This window comes from Myxine glutinosa, chromosome 5 (genome assembly GCF_964187855.1).
Source record: "Myxine glutinosa chromosome 5, kmMyxGlut1.1, whole genome shotgun sequence".
NCBI lineage: Eukaryota > Metazoa > Chordata > Myxini > Myxiniformes > Myxinidae > Myxine > Myxine glutinosa.
Window position 1 is genome coordinate 174,030,180 of NC_136265.1, and position 16,315 is coordinate 174,046,494.

At 43.9% G+C, this 16,315-nt stretch overlaps 3 protein-coding genes across 3 annotated transcripts in view; all 3 read left to right on the forward strand.

Annotated features, from left to right (window-relative positions):
- Window positions 1-16,315, forward strand: part of DTD1 (D-aminoacyl-tRNA deacylase 1) — a 903,613-nt gene that overhangs the window by 516,642 nt on the left and 370,656 nt on the right. The gene's annotated exons all lie outside the window — the stretch shown is intronic.
- The window catches only part of BTBD7 (BTB domain containing 7), a 643,025-nt gene that overhangs the window by 316,527 nt on the left and 310,183 nt on the right, over window positions 1-16,315 (forward strand). The window lies entirely within an intron of this gene.
- Window positions 1-16,315, forward strand: part of LOC137428206 (uncharacterized) — a 43,110-nt gene that overhangs the window by 17,718 nt on the left and 9,077 nt on the right. The window contains exon 4 of the mRNA XM_078779097.1: window positions 11,603-11,735. Within this exon, the coding sequence (XP_078635223.1) occupies window positions 11,603-11,735 (133 nt within the window). The remainder of the gene's footprint in view (window positions 1-11,602; window positions 11,736-16,315) is intronic.

Consider the following 16,315-nt stretch of genomic DNA (forward strand, 5'->3'; position numbering starts at 1 on the left):
CAATCCCCAGCTTGGGAGTTTGATGCTTTATCCATTAGGCCATTGAGCCAGCACATTAGAATTTTATTTTTATTTTTAAAAATATTTTAAAGGGGTATAAAGTGTGTATATAAGTATATATATATATATATAATATACCAGTAGAAGCCAACAAACGACTTTTCAGTCCCCATGTTAAAGTTGCATACAGAGAAACGATCCCTTATATAAAGGGTGGGGCGCTTCACGCCTCCCTTTGATTTATTTACTTAACATGGGGACGGTGTACTTTGAATGTGTCTACACTTGTTCCTTCTTTATTTTTTTCACGGGTCTCTAATGTCCCCACGATAAATATGTTGTCATCATACAATGCAACTGGAAGTCAATTTATAGGTCACTTAAAACAATTTCAGTCATGAATAATATACTTTTGATACATAATGGCAAAATCAAAAAAAGTCTTTGATATTCAAAACACGTGTACATATATAATAACATAACATATATAATAACATAAGATATATAATAATAAAATATATAATAACAGTGTGATGCAGCTGAATGCACAATAAATGGCAAAACGAATTGTCTGGCACCCCGCTCTGCTCACCAAACTCTCCTCCTTTGGTATCCATGGAAATCTCCACACATGGCTGGCGGACTTTCTCTCTAGTCGTAGTCAACGTGTGGCCCTGAATGGGTTTCTCTCATCTCCTCTTCCTGTTCAGGCTGGAGTTCCCCAAGGCAGTGTTCTGGGCCCTGTGCTTTTTCTGGTCTTCATCAATGATCTCTTGGACTCTCTTGAAAATCCTCTCTATCTCTTTGCTGATGACTCCACTCTCTGTCGCTCCATTCCTCATCCCTCAGATCGGCAGTCTGCGGCCTCCTCACTCTCTGCAGACCTGGACAAAATCACAGACTGGGCAAACAAGTGGAACATGTCTTTCAATCCTGACAAATCTCACACTCTTACGATGTCTCTCCGAAAAGACCGACTGGACAACCCTCCCATCCACTTTCTGAATAATCCTCTCCAAGAAGTTCTGTCACTCAAGCTTTTGGGTCTTACTATCTGCCATGATCTTTCCTGGGAAAACCACATTTCAAATCTGGCCTCCAAAGCTAGTCGCTGACTGGGCATCCTCCATCATGCGAAGTCCTTCCTTGGCACACCTGAGCTCCTCACCACATACAAGGCTTTCATCCGCAGCTCAATGGAATACTGCTCTCCCCTCTGGGCTGGTGCTCCTGCCTCACACCTAGCTCGTCTTCACGCTGTTGAAACCAAAGCGTTCAGAATCATTGGAATCTCCCGCGATGAAGCTAACTCCAAGGGCCTTTCACTCACTCACCGCAGGCAGGTTGGTGGTCTTTCCTTCTTCTACCGACTCCTCTCTGGCCTTGCCCCCCCCCAGCTCTCTCTGGGCTCTGTCCCCCAAATATTCCTGCAGGTCGCACAAGATCTGCCTGCAACCCTCTTATGGTTAAACTGCCAAAATCAAGACTCTCTGCTCACCTTCACTCCTCTTTTCTCCCGCCTCTGGAACAAACTCCCTCACTCTCTTCAATCCCACTCCACCCTCCAGGTCTTTAAAACAGCTGTTCGCCACCATCTCTTATCTTCCCCCATCCAAAACCTTGATCTTTTCTACCCCCGCTAATTTCACCCCAAATCCACTTTTTTGAAATACCAACTTCTGTCCTGGAAGTCCTTGTTGTCCTTGTGTTTTATACTTCTCCCACCCCCCACCCCCCCCCCCCCCATTCCCACGCCTCCTCTCCCCAAGCCCTCTCCCTCCCACACATCTCCCTGCTCTCAAATGTTGTGTTTGTGTGCTTCCCCTTCTCTCCCCATCTTGTCTTCCGCTCCCTCTTTTTATATATTTTGTTTGTCTGGTTGATTTGTTTGTGAAATAAATGTTAGCTCTTTCACGAGCCTCGATTCAGTATACAAAAAAAAAAAAAAATTTTAAACCCCCCCCCCCCCCCCCCCCTGCTGAATTGGGAGCACCACAGTCATTGAGTCACTCAAAGGTAGTAGAGTAGTAGCCTGTGGCTGTCACAGGTAGTAGCCTGTGCTGACAAATTTAATGCACAACAATGTTTTAATTGCTGCCAGGTTCGGGGGGGGGGGGGGGGCGGAGCTGTGATCGTCTCATGAAAGCGGTGGAGCCCAATGCCTCAAGGGGTGCAGGGTTGTCAATATAGACAAGGGAGGAGCTGACAAAAGGTGCAAGAGGATTGTGCTAGTTCTAAGAAGAGGAAGGAGCTGATAAGGGCGAGTAGGGATTGCAAGAGATCTGAGAAGGGGGAGGAGCCTCTATCGGGCGGGTTTGTTGCACCTGGGAGATCACTATTTATGAGGGGAACTGAGGGAGATCTGAAGAGAATTGAGAGTGAGTGGAGCTTAAAGGAGGTTGTCCTGCCTGCCTTCACCCTGTGCCTGTGTTTGTCTGCCTGCTGCCTGTACATCGTCCTGCTCGTCTCCTCATCAATTCTTTGTCGCCCTGCTGATTCTTCATCATCCTGCCCATCATCTCCTCATTGTCTGCTCGGCACCCATCCTCCCCTGCTCAATTACCACCACCACCAGAGATGTCACTCGTTTTTGTCCCTTTCCCTGTCTGTGATTGTGTCCGGTGTGTAGCGCCTTAGTTTTTATAGAATTCATTTTACTTCATTGTAAATAATTACTAATTAATTACCATTTCATCCTGCCGTCGAATTCCCCCATCGGGTCAATCTTCTCCAGTTTTTTTGTTTTGTTCGGGAATAAACCCATTTGGTTTTATCAAAGCTTTAAGGTTCTTGTGATTCTCCTCAGTCCCACGTGGAATCATAAAATCCACAATAATTCACACAATCTAAGGGAGTTAAAATCTGTTCGGTCCATCCTTTCAGAGACGGTGTTAATCGGCCTGCACATATATATATATATATAATATATATATATATATTATATATATATATATATATATATATATATATATATATATATATATATATATATATATATATATATATATATACATACAGTATATATAATTTTTGAAATCTAAGGTGGGGTGGGGGTGGGGGTGATCCATATCTAAACTGGCAAGTGCAACATGGTCTGTGTGTTTTGAGTAGGTCAGAGATTGCCATGCAACAGGGACCTGTCAGAGTAAGTTACGTTGTAAAATGTGGTGCTGCGAAGGCAGCATATGTAATTTCTAGACAGGATAGTCAGGGTAATATTGTATGAATAAACACCTCTCGCTCATTCGTGGGGCCAGGTGGGGACTTCCCATCACAAAAAGTCTCACTTGTCACGCACAGAAAAGGCCATCTCGATCTCTCAGGCCGATGTGTGCAAGCCATGATGGTGTAATGCACTGTAGCAGGAAAAGACATTTATTTTCATTGGGGCTGCCCCATGGGTGTTTTCCTCTCACCTCCATGCTGCCTGTTATTACCAGCTTGCACGGTACCATCGTGGTGGAGAAAAGCTTTGTGCCTTGCTCGAGTTCTCACCTGCTCCTTTGTTTCGTGGTTAAGTCTGGTATTTGGCACCATTAATGGGTTTATTTAGTTCTCCTGTACATAAGATGTCATGTTCCCTCATCCCTATTTGTTCCATATATTTGTAATGTCCTGTCTCCCTCATCCCCATGTTATTTTATAATAAGCCATTGTAATTGTAAGAAACATTTTCCTGCCTTTCTTTCTGCCTTTCACGCACCCCACCGTCAGGTTCGGCTTGGTTAAATGATCCTTGGGGCATGGAAAATAGTAATTAAAAGAATACAGAAACTTTAACATTGTTTCGGTCATTCACTGGGGTCTTAGACCATCCAGCCCAGATGGTTAGTATTAACGGACCTGTGTTCAAAAATATCTACGAACGAGATAATTACAGTACGTTCTGTACTAAGGCAGTGAAACAGTGGATTAAAGTTGGGGTGATGTTTGTTTTCACATTAAATGGAGAAAAAGGAGAAAAATGGAGTGGGGTGGGGGTAGTTTTAAAATGTCATTGCATGAATCATACACGTGTACCATACATATCAAGTGAGTAAAAGATGCTTGGACTTGTGGCAGCTCTGGCCATGTTCAGCATGGAGCTCAGCCTGACTCATGCAAACAAGTTAATTACTATAATCCTATACTATATTTCCTGCTTGATCATTTCATTTCTGCAGCACTGCTGGATTATGTTTCATCTTTGGGAAGTGCCAAAAAACGCATCTGGAAAAGATCATTGCTCTGAAATACAAACGGAGCTTCAAGCGAGAATAAGCAGCATGTTTTTAAGAGATGTCGTATATTGGCTCTTTTGTGGTGTGGTGTTGTGCTTGGCTGGCTTTCCATAGGATAAGGACCATCCATGCAGGCCTCATATGTGATTTTAATGCACAACAATGTTTTAATTGCGTATCTCTGTGGTCAGCCACTATGCAAATACTGTACTGTATACACATACACACACACACACACACACACACACACACACACACACACACACACACACACACACACACACACACACACACACACACACACACACACACACACACACACACACATATATATATATATATATATATATATATATATATAATATATATATATATATATATATATATATTATATATATATATATATATATATATATATACATACAGTAATACCCTGGCCTACGTCATTAATTGGTTCCATAAGCCGTGACGTAACTCGGTTTTTGACGTCAACCGGGCATAATGCCTTTTAGCTCTTTCACGAGCCTCGATCTTGTATACAAAAAAAAAAAAAAAAAAGCCTTAAAAATGCCTTAAAATGAAGCCAAACACCATAAAACTAGAGTAAATAACTCAAGAAAGTATATAACTATCGCTAAACCTTAAAGAACACTACAAACACATTTTAGTCATATTTTTTAATGAGTAAAGAACACAATTAATAAATGAATTTGTAAAGAATAATAAATTAAATTAATAAAATTATGTTATTCACCTTAAACATGGCGTCTCTTCTGAACACAAACACACATTTCAGCAGTCTTATCCGGCGGCGCTTTTTCAGTGACGTATGCGAGATTACGTTCCCTATCATGAATGATGGTCGATACCGTCGACCGTGGCAGCCCTAGGGCATAGACCTTATCGCGAATCGGTAAATATCAACAGAGGGCGCTCCACCGCAAAGCATGATGGGATCGAAAAGGGGGCAAAGGTAAACACGAACCCAGAAGAGGAAGCGTCTGTCTACGATGACGCTGTGTTTACGGAAAGGAAGATGGCTAATGTGAAAGAAATTCAGCGTTTCACGTAGTGTGTCAATGTAAACAAGCAGTCTGTCAAAGTGACAGCGACCGCCGGCGGCGCTATTGCCCCTTTCCGATCCCATGACGCAATGCAGTTCCGAGTCGCGATAAGGTCTATGCGCTATCACCGACACTTTTTCACCTTTTTCATACCTTTTAATCAGATTTAACTGATCTTCCATCGTAACCACATTACGCTTGGAAACACTAGCATTATCCTTCTTAGGACCCATGGCTAACACAGACACAGTAAAGGAATACTGTACGTCGCCTCTGTTTTGAATGAGAACCAGCAGTTGCGCGTACGTACAGTATACTGTACGTACATTTTAATATATTTTTAATGTGCTTTTTATTGTATTTTCAATGGTTTTTTAGCTTCTTTTATTGTTAATTTATGTACTATTTTATTTATTTTAAATGTTTTTAAGGAAAAAAAAATAATTCACGTCCGGAGGAGTGACGTAAAGTCGCACATAATGACGTTCGCTGAACTGAAATTTACTCTATAAGAGTGGCGTAAAGTCGGATTTGACGTAGGTCGAAATGGCTTAAAACGGGGTATGACTGTATATATATACAGACATGGCATTTAATATGGATTATTTGTTTTTTCTTGACTTGGGTTTACTTTCTTAACTCAGTAAATCAATCTGGTGAGTTTCTTTTACACTTTGGTGATTTATTTGTTAAAAGAACCATGTCACTGATTGTCTGTCGCAGCAAGAAGTCAACAACAGGATTATATCACAGGTGGCGTGGCAAAATGTACTGACAGGTGCATTTTATGATTGGCTTCACAGTCGAGTATAACAGGGTTGTTGCGTTCTGTATTAGTGGAAAACAACTGCTGCATGTCTCCAAAAGTTATTGCCGCTTCCTCGAGAGATGGTCCGTCAACTCGACAATGCTGTTTGTCATGGAGTGGTGGCTTTACGAAATTACGGCATGAAACAGTGTGCTATTGCTCGGCAGTATGGCATCACTCAAGGTCAGGTGTCAAAGATCCTGAAACGAAATGCTCAGAGGGGTGTCCCTACTCCAATACCGAGGCCAGGACATCCCCGCAGAACCACAAGGAGGGATGATCGCCAGCTGCATCGGTTAGTCCGCAATGGCCATACCAAGTCAGCTAATCGGCTTAGGGCTGAGTGGCAGCAACTGACAAATGTGCCTGTATCCAGAAGGCAAGTCAACCAACGACTGGTTCAAGCAGGCTATCGTGCCAGGCGTCCCCTGAGAAAGCCACGCCTGACCAGACAACACCGCCAGCGCCGATTGCAGTGGGCCAGAGAGCACCGTCAATGGCAGCCAGGACACTGCAATCACGTGATCTTCAGTGACGAGTCTAGATTTCTGGTCTATCGTCAAGATGGCCACGTCCGAATGCGCAGACAAGTGCATGAAGCCGACAACAAAGATTGTTTCGTGCCAAGAGTCCCAGCTGGATTTGGTGGGGTGACCGTTTGGGCTGCTTTTCATGCAGGGGGCAAAACTGACCTGGTTGTTCTGAATGGAAACCTGAACCAGTTCAAGTACAGGGCTATTCTGGAAGAAACATTGCTTCCATTTGCTCATGCAGCCTTTCGAGGAAACTTTGTCTTCCAAGATGACAATGCACGGCCTCATCGTGTTCGCATGATCCAACACTTTCTTGCTGACCGTGGTGTAGAGCATATGGAGTGGCCTGCCATCCCGGATATGAATCCGATAGAGAACTTGTGGGCAGAATTAATGCGTCAAATCGACCACTTAGACCAGCAGCCGACCTCTGTGAGTGAATTGCAGCAGGCTATTGTCACTGCATGGCAAGCGATTCCTGTCCAAACCTTGGCAAATCTCGTGAACAGCATGCTCAAACATGTACGTGCTCTCCTGAATGCTCGTGGGGGTTACACAAAGTACTGAACTGAAATTTTACTGTCCGTAATCCCAGTCGTAATTTAACTTTTGTTTTTGTTAAAAAAATTTTGGCTAATGTGCAAAATAAAGAGATACTTCTGGAAAACGTACAGAAGTTTAACACAGTACTATCCATGAATTGAGTTAGATATCAGTTTACATCACTTTCAAGGATCAATTTATTTGTTTCGAAATGTCAAATGTGGTTTTTGTTTCTTTTAAAGGTCACATTAACAAAATCTAGAATAATTTCAACATAATTCCAATGAACTTTTGGTTCTGAGACATCTTGAAAAGTAAGTTCACCCCCACAAAAAAAATATTCCATATTAAATGCCAAGTCTGTATATAGATATATATATATATATACATACATACATACATACATACATACATATATATATATATATATATATATATATATATATATATATATATATATATATATATATATATATATATATATATATATAGTTTGTGGGGGTAGATGGTGGATTACCACAGTAGAGGCAGGATCGTATAGGTAGAGCATGCACCGTGGATGAGCAGGAGACATCTCGATGTATTAAGTAGGGAAACTGGAGCTTAATTTGTTTACTTGACTTCACACGAGGGTTGAAGCTATGGTAATTAGATATGGGTTAAGATTAGTTTTCTCCCAGTATGTGATTGCCCTCGGTGGTTTTTCCCTACATTCTTTTTCAATTACAACAAGGCCAGCCATAAAACCATCCATCAACAACAACAATAGCAACAACCTTTCCCGACAAGCAGGCAGAGCTATTCAGCAATGAAGCCCCACCTCCAAAGAAGATCGTAACCGACAGGCCACGCCCCCGAGGTTCATGATTGTTTGGAGTGTGACGTCAGAGCGAGAAGCTTCGAGCAGAAAGAAGAGTCGATCTTTGTCGCTTTGTCTCTGGGCACGAACAAGAATATCGCCATTGTTGGTGCATTTTGTGTGCTGGGATGGGTAAGCGCTTTGAAGGAGCGTGGAGCTTTTACAGCGGACAATGCATATCAGAGCAAAAACCAAGCCATAAGGTCGAAGGAACTGCCTGCAGAACTCAGAGACAGGATTGTGTCGAGGCACGAGGCACAGATCTGGGGAAGCCTACAAAAAAAATTCTGCTGCATTGAAGGTTCCCAAGAGCACAGTGGCCTCCATAATTCTTAAATGGAAGAAGTTTGGAACAACCAGGACTCTTCCTGGAGCTGGCTGCCCGGCCAAACTGAGCAATCGGGGGAGAGGAGGCTTGGTAAGAGAAGTGACCAAGAACCCGATGGTCACTCTGGCTGAGCTCCAGAGATCCTGTGTGGAGATGGGAGAAACTTCCAGGACAACCATCACTGCAACACTCCACCGATCTGGGCTTTATGGCAGAGTGGCAAGACGGAAGCCTCTCCTCAGTGAAAGACACATGAAAGCCTGCTTGGAGTTTGCAAAAAAGCACCTAAAGGATTCTCAGACTGTGAGAAACAAGATTCTGTGGTCTGATGAAACCAAGATTGAATTGTTTGGCCTCAATTCTAAGCGTCATGTCTGGAGGAAACCAGGCACCTTCCTGCCATCACCTGCCCAATACCATCCCGACGGTGAAGCATGGTGGACTGGTGGAGACAGCATCATGCTGTGGGGGTGTTTTTCAGCAGCAGGGACTGGGGGACTGGTCAGGGTTGAGGGAACAATGAACGGGACAAAGTACAGAGATATCCTTAATGACAACCTGAAACAGAGCGCTCAGGACCTCAGACTGGCCCAAAGGTTCACCTTCCAACAGGACAATGACCCGAAGCACCCAGCCAAGACAATGAAGGAGTGGCTTAGGGACAACTCTGTGAAGGTCCTTGAGTGGCCCAGCCAGAGCCCTGACTTGAACCCAATCGAACATCTCTGGAGAGACCTGAAAATGGCTGTCCACCGACGGTCCCCATCCAACCTGACAGAGCTTGAGAGGATCTGCAGAGAAGAATGGCAGAAAATCCCCAAATCCAGGTGTGCAAAGCTTGTCGCGTCATACCCAAGAAGACTCGAGGCTGTAATCGCTGCCAAAGGTGCTTCAACTAAGTACTGAGTTAAGGGTGTGAATACTTATGTCAATGTGATATTTCAGTTTTTTCTTTTTAATAAATTTGCAAAACTTTCTAAAATCCTGTTTTCTCTTTGTCATTATGGGGTATTGAGTGGAGATTGATGAGGGAAAAAATGAATTTAAACGATTTCAGCATAAGGCTGCAACATAACAAAATGTGAAAAAAGTGAAGGGGTCTGAATACTTTCTGAATGCACTGTATATTCTGGCTTGGATTAGATATGTGAGATCGAGTTAAATACTTATCGTCAATTATGCCTTTCTCTTACTATCGAGTATTAAGAAAGCAATTGTATCAAATATATACCCTCAGTAGACTAGTTTCGATACCACGTGGTGAACTGGCTTTGATAATGAATTAAATAATGCCTTGACCCCAGTAAGGGAGAAAACAACTAGCTTGTATATTTTCTTTGCTTCTTATGGCAAACAAGCTCTTTTGTTCTCCAAGGACCGCTCACAGCCTTTTGGATATGCTTACACACGGTAGTCTGGGAACTGTCTGTTTTTCAAAATGTCCCTAGTTAAGGTCCTCCTTGGGGAGGAGGAATCCACTGACGTCAATTCCCATGACCTCGATCTCTCCCCCCATCCAAATCCTTCCCTCCTCTCAACCCAAGAATGTATAAAGATGCACGCACTGTAAAGTGAGGACAAGAGACCTTCCGAACTGCCTGTTGCTTTGTTTATTGTACTGTATACTCTCCCCACGTGCGCATGTCTGATTAAATGGTTTAAGCTCAGGAACCTGAAGAATTGAGTTACTTCTTCGACAACACCAAGGTGTTATGATGATATGATCGCACAGTGTATCCACATCATGGCTCCTATCACAAATGACTCTGCACAGTCTACAGGCTATGGGTGTTCAGAGTTCACCGACGACACTCTAACCTGTGGAGATTCAGGGTTCACCTACAACACCTTAAATGAGTGATGTTTTATTGTTCATTTGGAGGTCCCAGAAGAGAAAACTTATGTTAACTTCTATATATTTGGATAGAGTTGTACTCTAAACTCTATTTATAGATTATCAGATGTTTTAAAAAGAGATTTCCACATTGAAATTTAAGGGGTTTGTACGTGTAGTCAGGGCCCTTCGGATATTTTGGTTCAAATTCTTCCAAAAGCATCAAATTTGGCGCAGATGTTGCCCATGCCATACTCTTTCGATTTTTGACGGGCGCCAAGGGCGGTATGATCCGGGGACCATACCGGTCCGTCCCGCCATGTCACCTGACCTATGAGGTCATAATTAGGATATGCATCCATTCACATGGCGTACTATAAGTGGTCAAAGTTCAAAATGAATCGATCGAAAAATGAAGGCAGGGATCCATTTTTAAGGTTTTCATAAAATCCAATATGGCCGCCAGGTCACATGACCTATGACGTCATGTTTATGACATGTATACAATCATGTATACATGAACCCGGATCATGGTCGCACAAAAATTAAACACAAGGATATGGCATACAGTTCATAAAACATCAAAATCCGTACCTTTGTAATTAGACTGATGAACTGCATATGCCTGGAAATTAGGAAATAGACATGTAAATATTTCCTCTAATTGTCAAAAATAAGGTCAGAGTTCGATTACCCAACCCAGAAACATAAAATGGTGAACCTCGTGTAAATCTTGACAAAAAACTCAAAAACCGACATGTTTGACTCAAAAAATGACCTTTAAGATGACCTTGAGGGTTGACCTTGACCTCGAATCATCAAAATAACATCATCATTGGATTCCTCGACCTCGAAAACCCCTGAAAAGTGGTAGCATACATGATTCCAACCCTTTTGGTTATTTAACTGATTTTCCTATAATCTGGGTTTATTTAGTATTTCGTTTAGGATTTCGATTTAGTATTAGTATTTCCATTTAGTATTTCGCCAATATTGGGCCCCCGGGGGGGGGGGGGGGGCGCCCGTCTTGGCGCCCGTCAAAAATCGAAAGAGTATGGCATGGGCAGCATCTGGGCCAAATTTGGTGCTTTTGGAAGAATTTGAACCAAACGGCCCCAAAATATCCCTAAGGGCCCTGACTAGTGTGGTTCCTCCAAAGGCTGCCCATCCTATTTTGAATGTTCTATTCCAGATGTTCTATATTATTGGAACAGTCATTTATTTCCTCCTTCAATTATGTAAATATTATGCTTACCCGATACATAATGACCTCATCAGAGTATTGTAATCACAATAACGATCGAGGAAAATGCTGGATCAAATGTTCGATCATTGTAAAAAAAAAATCATGAATGAATCGATAAATTAGCCGAATGTTCTGGAATGTGAGTTGGTTCTTTCTGATGCACTCAGAGGTTTCTCGTCCTCAACCTCCTGGTGTATCTCTCTGGACATGGTGGCTCGAGGTCCTGATCCTCGTATTGGTCGCCGGCTTCTTCCTAGCTTTGGTCATGCTGCTCCTTGCCTGCATTCGCTTTCTCAAAAGGTGAGGCCTACTTGTGTAGGGTAAAGTAAACCTAAGACAATATGAATGACAGATCTACAACTTTATTGTGGTGTTGTCATGGATACTGTTGGGGATATTTCTACCATATAATGCTTTGACTGAGTTGATGGCGAGAGCCGACAGCTGACTATTTCATCCCAAAGCTGGTTTAGGAGATTTTGGGATTGCCAATACTCAATATCAAAGGTGGTCGGAGATCATGTTTTCACCCCTGTCTGTTTGTCTGTCTCTCTGTCTGTTTGTCTGATTTGGCCGAAATATGGTGGATAGGTGTTGGGTGTGTGACAAAGAAGAATTGATTCTATTTTGGTGAAGATCTGGATCCGGATAGCAGAGTTTTTTTTATTTCAAGTGATTCTTCACCATTGAAGGAAATGGCCAAAAACGATACATAGGATGATATCTCAAAGTTGTGGACGACTTGTGACAAAACTACCTAGGTGGTCTTTCTGTCTTCTACCGACTCCTCTCCGGCCTTGCTCCCCCAGCTCTCTCTGGGCTCTGTCCCCCAAATATTCCTACAGGTCGCACAATATCTGCCTGCAACCCTCTTATGGTCAAACTGCCAAAATCTAGGCTCTCTTCTCACCTTCACTCTTTCATTCCTCTTTTCTCCCACCTCTGGAACAAAGTCCCTCACTCTCTTCAATCCCACTCCTCCCTTCAGGTCTTCAAAACAGCTGTTCACCACCATCTCTTGTCTTCCCCCATACAAAACCTTGATCTCTTCCACCCCCGTTAATTCACCCCAGATCCACTATTTTGAAATACCGACTTCTTTCCTGGAAGTCCTAGCAGTGTCCCTGTGTTTTTTTACCTCTCCCCCCCCCCCCCTTCCCAAGCTTCCTCCCCCCAAGCCCTCTCCCTCCCACAGATCTCCCGATGTCCTTGCTCTCAAATATTGTACTTGTGTGCTTCCCTCTCTCTCCATCTTGTCTCCCGCTCCTTTTATCATATGTTTTATGTGTCAGTTTGTCTTTTTGTGATTAATGTTAGCTCTTACACGAGCCTTGATCTTCTATACAAAAAAAAACAAGCGTTACGCCGAGGTCCCCCGTCGGTGAAGTGATGTGAGTTGACAAAGTGGAAGACGCAAGGCGGCCATCTTGGATTTTAACGTGGTGACCCAATTTTCAATAGCTTTCTTCCTTATGCCTAGATACACCCACACACCAGATTAGAAGTTGGTACTTCGCTTATTTTCCAAGATATTCCGCTCACAAGGTTCAGACATACATGGCGTCAGACGTACATGGCGGCGGCCATCTTGGATTTTGACGTGGGTTGCACCCACACACCAAATTCGAATGCGGTCCTTCGCTTACGCATGCACGCGCGCCCACACGCATGCACGGACGGAGGGGAAAACCATAGTCCCCTTTTCGCTCCGCGGTGCGACGGGGGACAAAAAACTAGGTGGATGAGTTGAGTAAGTGACAACAACAAGCAATTATATTTTGGTTCAGGTCCGGATCCCCATCTGGTCTATCAGTGGGATACAAAACCTAAACTGTTTGGCTTGGCAGAGGTACGCACTCTACCAAGTGCCGTTCTAGTTGTTATTGAGTAGTAGTAGTAGTAGTAGTAGCAGCAGTAGCAGTAGTAGTAGTAGCAGTAGCAGTAGTAGTAGTAGTACTACAACAGAAGTCACATACTCACCCTTGAGTCGTCCAATGTGGGTTCGATTCCAGGCCCGAGTATAAACTTGCCGGATTGGTACTCACAGGCAAGGCATCGCATCACAAAGTGCAAGGCCTCTCCAACGGATATCAAGCTGGGTGGTCCCATTTGCTTGTTGACCTTAAATATCTCAAGGCCTTTCTCAAAAAGTAGGCGAGCTATCGCCGGCACACTGAATATATTACAATTCTGTGCAAATCACCTTCAGTCAAACGTTAGGCCTGGGTCCTAGCGAGCCAGCCCCAGGGGCCAACCCCCGCAACAACATGGGAATAATTGGGGCTGTTAAAGTACATTATTGTTGTAATTGATTGTGTAGTTATTTAGTTATTCATCTTCACTGCTGTATGGTCAGGCTAGCTGCTGGCTTTATTCCACCAACTCTCGGATAAAGGATTGCTGAATGCCACGAGCGAGCACGCAGTCGATGATAAAATACTGCAGTTCGTGCCAAAAACACAATCGTTTACAACTAATCTCCGGGAAGAATGACATGTTTGCTTTTCCAAGGCGTTTCTCACGAGGAAGTTCCTATCAAAGATCGTATGATGGCAAAAATGTTTCGCATGTTTTAACCACAGGCCTCGATTTTTGAACACTCGAGCGGTCTTGTCCAATCCAAACAGGCTGGCTCTGGGTTACTACTCCTGTTTTGCGTCTTTCAATCCCAAAACGCGGAATGTTTGCTCTTCTTCTTCGGAGCCTGCTTGCTGTTGCTGTTAGCCTCGCGCTTGTTCTGGAAACGTGCATTCGTACAAAGTGATCTCTGAACTCTCGTTTCCTAGAATTGAAGGAGAAACCTGAAAGATGCGATTATGATTGGACAGGTACAAAATTTGTCCGCAGCTCAATCTCAATTAGACAGGTACAAATCCGCAGCTCAATGGAATACTGCTCTCCCCTCTGGGCCGGTGCTCCTGCCTCACACCTAGCTCGGCTTCACGCTGTTGAAACCAAAGCTTTCAGAATCATTGGAATCTCCCGTGATGAAACTATCTCCGAGGGCCTTTCACTCACTCACCGCAGGCAGGTTGGTGGTCTTTCTGTCTTCTATAGACTCCTCTCCGGCCTTGCTCCCCAGCTTTATCTGTTCTCTGTCCTCCAAATAGTCCGACAGGTTGCACAAGATCTGCCTGCAACCCTCTTATGATTAAACTGCCAAAATCAAGACTCTCTGCTCACCTTCACTCTTTCATTCCTCTTTTCTCCTGCCTCTGGAACAAACTCCCTCACTCTCTTCAATCCCACTCCTCCCTCCAGGTCTTCAAAACAGCTGTTCACCACCATCTCTTATCTTCCGCCATCCAAAACCTTGATCTCTTCTACCCCTGCTAATTTCACCCCAGATTCACTTTTTTGAAATACCAACTTCCTTCCTGGAAGTCCTTGCAGTGTCCATGTGTTTTATACTTCTCCCACCCCTCCCTCCCCCTCCCACGCCTCCTGACCCCAAGCCCTCTCCCTCCCACAGATCTCCCGATGTCCCTGCTCTCAAATGTTGTGTTTGTGTGCTTCCCCATCTCTCCCCATCTTGTCTACCGCTCCCCTTATTATACAGTCACGTGAAAAAGTAAGTACACCCCATGTAAAGTTTTGACTTGTTTCAACATATTTCAACATACAGCTCTTTGATCTTCATTTCAACAATATTGATAGAGAAAGGTGATATAATATCACAAATATCATGAAACATTTACATTTTGTACTCCATTGTATAATTTAAATACACATGAATGCAAATTTCACATGTGGAAAAAGTATGTACACCCCTACATTTATCACTACTTCAAACACCTAAAATTAGAATCAGGTGCACCAGCTCAGGTGCAAATGATGAGAACATCGTTAGAATGGATCTTGGAGGAACCTGTCTTAGTTAGACCTCAGACATTTAGTTTGGTTTGCTCTTTGTTGTTGAATTGTGTGGCGTCACCATGCCAAGATCAAAAGAGCTCTCTGAGGCCTTCAGAAAGAAGGTTATATATGCCTAAGAGTCTGGGAAGGGATTTAAAAAGATCTCCAAACAATTTAAAATCAATCATTCGACTGTCCGGAAGATCATCTACAAGTGGAGAAGATTTCAAACAACTGCCAAATTGTTCAGGCCGGGCCGCCCCAGCAAGTTCAGCCCGAGAGCAGACCGCAAGATGCTGAAAGAAGTCTCTAAGAACCCCAGAATTTCATCACGGGGCCTACAGGTCGCTCTTGCCACTGTTGATGTCAAAGTGCACGAGTCTACCATTCGAAAGAGGCTGCACAAATTTTATCTACATGGGAGGTGTGCCAGGAGGAAACCTTTGCTGTCCAGAAAGAACATCAGGGCAAGACTAAAGTTTGCCAATGAACACCGAGGCAAAGACAAACTGAACGTGTTCGTTGACAACAAACGCCTGGAGTTCCAGTAAGCCCCAAAGTACCTCGGTGTATGCCTAGATCGGATACTGTCCTTCAAGCAACACCTAGAAGAAGTTAAGGCCAAGGTGACATCAAGGGTCTCGCTTATCCGACATCTCGCTGGTACGACCTGGGGAGCCTCTGCCAAGACCCTACGAATATCCACGCAAGCCCTGGTCTTCTCTGCAGCCGAATACTGTGCCCCAGCTTGGAGCAGAAGCCCACACGTGAGAAAGGTTGATGTTGCCATTAACAACGCCCTCCGCATTGTAGCTGGTTGCTTCAAGCCCACCCCGGCATTCCACCTGCCAGTCCTAGCGGGAATCGCCCCGGCCGGCCTCCGACGGGAGGCTGCTACCCTCGCCCTGGCAATGAATGCCCAGAAACACGACTGGCACATCCTGCACAACACCACAATGATAGTGGCGCCTCCAAGCAGACTCAAGTCCTGCCATCCCTACAACAAGGCGGCACAAGAGATGCTC